The 7352-nt window shown below is 33.7% G+C and overlaps 1 protein-coding gene across 1 annotated transcript; it reads right to left on the bottom strand.

The window, feature by feature from the left end:
- Nucleotides 1-256: 256 nt before the first annotated feature.
- LOC145567717 (protein FAR1-RELATED SEQUENCE 9-like) lies at nt 257-5342 on the bottom strand. The gene is made up of 5 exons (XM_081627081.1): nt 5234-5342; nt 2904-3232; nt 2037-2755; nt 517-1648; nt 257-376 (listed from the first exon to the last, which is right to left on the bottom strand). Exons 1-5 carry the CDS (start codon nt 5340-5342, stop codon nt 257-259), a joined length of 2409 nt encoding a protein of 802 aa, XP_081483207.1.
- Nucleotides 5343-7352: the final 2010 nt, after the last annotated feature.

The following is a 7352-nucleotide window of genomic DNA, read 5'->3' as shown; positions in this document are numbered from 1 at the left end:
AAACCAAAAAAAAAATGTGTACTATATTGTGTAAAAGGAATTATTACATGAAATCAAAGAAATGTATTGTGTCCGTGATAAAAGTATCTTGTTGTAAAAATGATTTATGTAAACTATAAAAAAAAAATTGATACTCGAACACTGTTGACAAAGCCTACGAAAAATGTAAACCAAGATTAATTAGTAAATAGACTTTTAAATATTAAAATGTAAAATAAATTAAAACTAATTAGTTATTAGGAAAGAGACATACCTTTTACTCTATAACCGGGGCTATATGCACTCCAAAATATTCATCAGGTTCGAAATACTCTATTGAACCACCAAAAAGTTCTGAATGAGCCAATATATTTCCTTCGGGAACAGCCAAAGACTCCTACAAATATAAAGGTAGCCTATTTAAAAAAGCACATTATGAACAAATACAAAGAACATTGTGAACAAATACAAAGAACATAATGAATAGATATAAAGAACATTATTTAAAAGACATTATTATCATGAAATATAATATACCTTTATTGTTTTCTGAGCTTTCTTTTTCATTATGGATACACCTTTTGCACTCTTCTTCTTCCATGACTTAATCTTTTGCCCTTTCAACTTGTTGCATATTTTTTCTTGAGTGCTCTTAAGCCGGGTGTTCCGTTGTCCTTTCTTCCTCGTACTAATGGGGTTTTTAACGGTGGATTCCTTCTCATTTTCAACTGAAATTTCAGCAACTTCTGTCGGTTCTTCATTACCAGCTTGTAACACATCAATAGGCTCTAATAAATTGTCAACTTCAGAGCATTGTGTAGCAGCTTGTCCATTTGTGTTTTCTTCACCTTGTCCTACTTCCTTGTCATCATTTCTCAACAAGACTTCAATTCTACTAGTACACTCAGCAATGGCTTCCTCAATTATATTACGTGTACTTAAATCATGCTGCCCACGATCAACTAATCGAATGAAAGTCCTTACTTGTTGTAATCTCCAAACACTTGAAGGGGTCACCCCAGACTTTTCAACAACATGATCATCCACCCTTGTGCACATAGCAGCCTTAGTCCATCTTTTCATAATGTATTTCTTAGGAATGTAGGTAATATTGTTGAGATGTAGGACACGAAGAGCATGCTTACAAAGTAATCCAACTTCACTATAATTCTTACAAGTACACTCAACCGTAGCATCCGACTCATCAAAAGTTACTGTATGCATAATCAAGTCCTTTTTTGGATGTCCAACATGATACTCAAAGAGTGGAGACTGCATTGCAATAACCTTTGCAATACATGGAACACCATTTATAAAATTGTCTTCAAATTGAAGATAAACTTGAATGGTGTAAATTTTTCTAGCATGCTCTAACAAACCCACATCAGCCCACACTAAATGGCGATTCCCTGTCATACTGTCATAGTCTTTGTCATTTTCTTTGCTCCTCCACTCATCAACAACCTCAATAAATGACTTGTAAAAATCACAAAGACCATGAGTAAAATGAAGTCTACGTGAAACGGATTTATTTGTAGTTTCACTCTTTTGAGAAGAAAGAATTCCTCCACTGAAAAAGTCTTTTGAATATGCAGGACACCACATCTCTCTAATATTATGCAGATTGCTGAGCCATTTGTTATCATTGCATTTGTATTTTGTAATCATACTGAACATATAAAATAAAGAACATCATTCATATTAAAAATGAACATTGCATTTAATCAAAATGAACATATTGTGTATTTATAAAGTACATATTTCACAACTAAAAAACTACAGCAGGTAGGACATACATTATTAATTTCTGAACTAAGAACATACATTATTTCTGAAAAGAATATATAATACTTCTTAATAGAGCATACGTGTAAATAAAAAAGAACATACTATAAAATAAAAAGAACATACTCTAAAATTTTAATGAACATGAACACTGAACAAAGAACATTGAAATTATAAGTAAACAACATTGCAATAAAAATAAAGAACATGAACTTATAAATTAAAAAAAAATAAAATAGAGCAAAATAATTAAAAACAATTCAAAGACATACCTTGTCCAATAATGTTCGAACTCTGCAATTGTATCAGTGTATTTTAGGACAATGTCAAATAAGTCAGTAAAGCCTTCCTTTGCCCTTAGTCCTTTGATGTTTTTCTTGGCATTTTCACCAATGTGCCAAGTGCATAATCGATGTCGACTGTTAGGGAATACAATCCTAATAGCTTTGGCCATTGATGCAGCTTGGTCAGTCATGACGGTAATTGGATGTTTGCCATTCATTGATCTTAAGAAAGTATTGAAGAGCCACTGAAAAGATTCCCACTTTTCATTGATGAGAAATCCAATACCAAACATTACATTCTTATTATGATGGATCATACCCACGAAAGGACCACATATCATACCATACTTATTAGTACGATATGTAGTATCATGGACTAGCAAATCACCAAAAGCATCATAATCAACCTTCATCCTGCTATCCCGAAAGAAAAATGACTGAAGATGCCCTTTTTCATCAACATCAAAATCATAATAAAAGTCATACTCCAAAGCCTTCCTTTCTTTAAAATAACAAATAAGTTGTTTTGTGTCACAACCGTCGAACTTCTTTTTTTTCTCACTAGCTAATGCAACGTAAAGATCTCTTTGAAGAAAGGTAAGATTAGCTTCACCGCCAGCTTGGTTCCTTATTATACGATATGCATCAGCAATAGGAATACCATTTTCAGTCAAGGTAGATACCATTTGAATCTGATCCTCATAAACCTGTAATGAAAACATTATCACATACATGTTCTTTATCAAATAATACAATGTACATTAAAATACAGTACTATGTTCTTTTACTATATGAGTAATTTTCTTTAATGTTGACCAACCTTTCTATGAGATCTTATCAAGTGCCTCTTGAAACGGGAACCCTGCTATGATTATGCTCCATTTCATGTTTGACAACATGATACAAACCAGTGTCCTTATCAACATCAAACTGGATAAATGCTTTGCAACCGGTACGGTAATCCTTTTTTTGGTACACAGAATCAGACTTCACTTTCTTAAAGCCAGCATAGCTACAAACAAGAGTTCGCATTCGAATTGTCTTTTTATCCTCCCTTGTCTTTTTAAGTGCTTTGCGTGTACCAAATCCATGCTTTAAAGCATATGAATTGTACAAATCACATGCTTCTTTGTCTGACATTACTTTTCTAAATAGTAGCTCAGAAGTAGTAGATTTTGTAAAGCCTGTACATAGCAATTAATAAAATTGTGGATTCTCATAAATATAAATGAACATTATAGTCAAAATAAATTAACATTGTAGTTAAAATAAATGAACATTATAGTCAACTTAAATGAACATTAGCCAAAATATAAATGAATATTGTATCCAAAATTAATGAGCATCATATTCAAATTTGATTGGTGTAGAAAGAGACATAATGAACATTGTAGCTAATATAAATGTACATTGGTTAACAAAACAACATTATATATAAGATTCATGTAATGTACATTATATGCAACATTAAATAACATTAAAATATACGGAAATTTCATCAAATGCCCCTGAGTTATTTTTTTATTCACCATATACCCATGAAAATTTTCAAATTCACCATATGTCCCTGAGTTTTAAAAAAATATCACCAATTGCCCAAATGACTAACGGATGTTAAACTCCGTTAGTCATTAGGGTTAAGTACGCCACGTGGCTAGATCTAATTGGTTATTTTTTAAATATTATTTAACTAAATATTATATATATATATATTTCAAAAAAAAAAAAAAACTAAAATAAAATTTCAAAAAAAAAAAGACCTTTAACCCCAACCTGCTTCTGCCGGCGAACCCTAAACCCAGCCACCTCCCCAGAACCGCCACCCACCAGCCTCCCCACTACACACTAGCGCCGTCGGTTCCACCAATCTCGCTCGCCGACAACTCAATCCCCTCCCCCACACTGCTCACCAAAGCCGAAAACCACCACCTAAAAACATTAAACCCCCAAAATTAAAACCCTAGGTTTCAGTTTGTGGGGTTTTTGATTTTGTTAATCGACGCGGTGTTTCATGGGGTTGGAGATGGCAGGGGGAGGGGGGTTTGGGCTCGCCGACACTCTTAGCCAAAAACCACCACCCTTAAACACCAAAACCCCAAAATCAAAACCTTAAAAATCAAATTTAGGGTTTCGATTTTGGGTTTTTTTATTTATTTTTGGGTCCGGCATGGTGGTTCACGGAATGGACACGACTGGGAGGAGGTGCGGCTTGGGTTCGCTGGCGTGGGGATAGGAATTCGGACACCGACGCGGTGGGGAGGGGATTTCAAGGAAGAGATGAAGGGGCGGTTTGGGGAGTAGGTGGTTTGCGTCGGGTTTGGGGTGGCGGTGGGGTGGGGTGGCAGCGTGGGCTGGTTTGTGTCGGATTTGGGGTGGCGCCGGCGCTGGGGTTTTTACGGAAACTGGCAGGTGGTGGCTGGGGCTGGGCGGTGGTTGTGGTTATGGTGGGTGAGTTATTTTTTTTTTAATTTTTTTGATAATTAATTAAATAATTATTTTAAAATTTAAATTATATAAATAACAACCAATCATAGGTTGCCACGTGGCAAATTTAGCCTTAATGATTAACGGAGTTAACGTCCGTTAGTCATTTGGGCAATTGGTGACATTTTTTTTAAAACTCAGGGACATATGGTGAATTTGAAAATTTTCATAGGTATATGGTGAATAAAAAAATAACTCAGGGGCAATTGGTGACATTTTTTTTAAAACTCAGGGACATATGGTGAATTTGAAAATTTTCATAGGTATATGGTGAATAAAAAAATAACTCAGGGGCAATTGGTGACATTTTTTTTAAAACTCAGGGACATATGGTGAATTTGAAAATTTTCATAGGTATATGGTGAATAAAAAAATAACTCAGGGGCATTTGATGAAATTTCCGTAAAATATAATATAATGAACATGTGTGCTAATTTTAAAGAACGTCATCTTCATCATCTTCAACGTGACACATTATAAATAAAAAAACAGAGCAATACATTAATAATTCCAGAAATCAATGCAATCAACTAATAATTCAAGAAATCAATGCAATAATTCATCATTGTGAAAAATAATTATAATTCAATTCAATCAAATGATAATTCAAGATATCAATTCAATCAAATTCAACGAAATTATAAAATCAATAAGAAAATCATGAAATTCAATTAAATTACAAAAAAATAAAACTACATTACCTTTTCCTTCTGTAACAATGTCTTGAGTCTCGCCGAAATCATCATCATCTTGATCATCAAACGCAAAACGGCGATGTGAATCATGTCGAAATTCGGCATGATTGGCCATGTTCTTTAGCTTCTCTCTCTTAAAGTTTGATTTCTCCCTATTTCTCTCTCTACAAATTCACTCAATTTGAAAATTGAAGTCTGAATATAAATTTCCTAGTTTAGACACTATATATATAGAAAGAAGATCCAAAAATCAAGTAATTAATAGTATCCAAAAAACAGAGATTCTTTTTTTCTAAAAAAAAAAAAAAAAAAAACATGCGTTTAGGAGGTGGATGCACCATGCATGGTGAATCCGCCTCCAGGAAGAAAATTTCACCCATTTATTGATATTTATGGTAGATATATTATGGATAAATGAGAAGGAAATACATTATTATAGTACACTAAATATTCTTTTAACCATTTGATAAAATAATACGGAGTAATAAGAAACTCATTGTTTTGGAAAAAAACAACACCATAAAGTGACGTGTGTCATTCGATATTACCCTATAATTTTCCTAAAGCTTTGTCCATACTTTACGATTACGATATTATGAAACGGAGAGTGTACTTCGTAAGTTAATTTAAGGAGTACTCTCTCTGTTCCCATTTAATTGACGCATTGAAATGGGCATGGAGTTTATGAAATGTTTGAGTGGGATAGTTTATAAAGATGTTTATTGTAAAGTGAACTTAGTGGAATATTATTTTATTAATAGAAATAGTGCATGGGCCATTGTAAAGTGAAGTTAGGCCCTCTTCAGTTTACTTTTAAAAATAATACAGAGTTTTCAGTAAAAATAATTTTAGTTTAGTAAAATTAATTTCAATTTAGTAAAAATCAATAACTTAAAAGAAGAAATATATTAGAAAATCAGTAAAAAATAATTTTAGTTTAGCAAATATAAATTAAGTTTAACAAAATTAAGGCGGAGTAATAGGGTCTAAGTTACTCATATGTGTCAATGGGTCTAGAGTAATATCTTGCTGTTTCATAGCGAGGATGGTATCCATAGTAACTGAATTACCAATTTTATAGTAATTCTTTGGTGTTTATGGATCAATAGGAATGGGAAGATTTTCAAAGGGAAGGAGGGAAACTTGGCTAATCTAAAGCGCCACATTGACACAGCAAGAAAGGATATGGACATCTACAGATCACAGCCGAGAGCACACGAGGAAAACTCAACAGTTAGCACGAGACCACCAGGTTTTGAGTATGTGTCTATAGGGAGGGAAGACTACAAACTACACCACAATCAGGTGAGGAGCCAAGGGGTTACAATCGAATTTGATGGTTCGTGGCAAAAGCTGACGGGCAATGCAAGTCTAGGATAGACAAGGATAAAGGAGGAAGATGAAACTGAAGAAGGGGGAGGCCACTACTGCAAGGCGATTTCAAGCCTTCACGCTTAAGCTCTAGCTTGTTTAAAAGCCATCAACTGGGCTCATGGGAAAGGATACATAAAAATATTTCTTCTCACATATTGTATTAACTTGGTTAATATTTTAGGAAGACGCCAGAAGCCGGACGTGGGGATCTTGTGGACAATTAGGGACATTTGGAATAAAGCAAATGAGTTTAAAAATTGTGTAATATGGAAGGTTAGCAGGAGCCAAGTTCAGAGGGCACACCAAAGGGCAAATGAGTGCAAAACCAATTTTACTTGCTTTATTACTTAGTTCTTTCTTTCTATGATGTCAAAAAAAAAAAAAAAAAAGTAAATAGGGTCTAAGTGAAATGTTTGAGTGGGGAGTGACGATAATTTTAATATAAACCTTTTAAGTGTCCGTAAAAAAAAAAATCTTTAAACCGGTGAGCCATTGTGTAATAATATAGAAAATAACTTAATATTAATGAATCCTCGCCATCTTTAATTATTTAGAAACAACCAACAAAAGGAAGAGCAAATTCAAGTTACTCAATTTGAGTAACAATCCATATTACTTAGGGATACGCCGATCATTTCACCGGCTAAGGTAGGGGTAAATTATTAGTCACGCTTGGATTAAAGTAAAGAAGATGGAGTTAAGGTGACGAAAAAACGATGAGAAGGAAAAAACGATGAACTGGGGAAACCGA

The sequence above is a fragment of the Chenopodium album genome, chromosome 2 (assembly GCF_948465745.1).
Source record: "Chenopodium album chromosome 2, dcCheAlbu1.1, whole genome shotgun sequence".
Lineage (NCBI taxonomy): Eukaryota > Viridiplantae > Streptophyta > Magnoliopsida > Caryophyllales > Amaranthaceae > Chenopodium > Chenopodium album.
Note: the sequence above shows the minus strand (reverse complement) of the source record. Positions and strands in the feature narration are given on the sequence as shown.

What these genes read in the sequence shown, in the direction of transcription:
- LOC145567717 (XM_081627081.1), bottom strand. Translation starts at nt 5,342, where the DNA reads ATGGCCAATCATGCCGAATTTCGACATGATTCACATCGCCGTTTTGCG. An exon ending in CATTGTTACAGAAGGAAAAG is followed by an intron (nt 3,233 to 5,233) that starts GTAATGTAGTTT and finishes TGCTATGTACAG; the next exon opens with GCTTTACAAAATCTACTACT. An exon ending in ATAATCATAGCAGGGTTCCC is followed by an intron (nt 2,756 to 2,903) that starts GTTTCAAGAGGC and finishes TTTTCATTACAG; the next exon opens with GTTTATGAGGATCAGATTCA.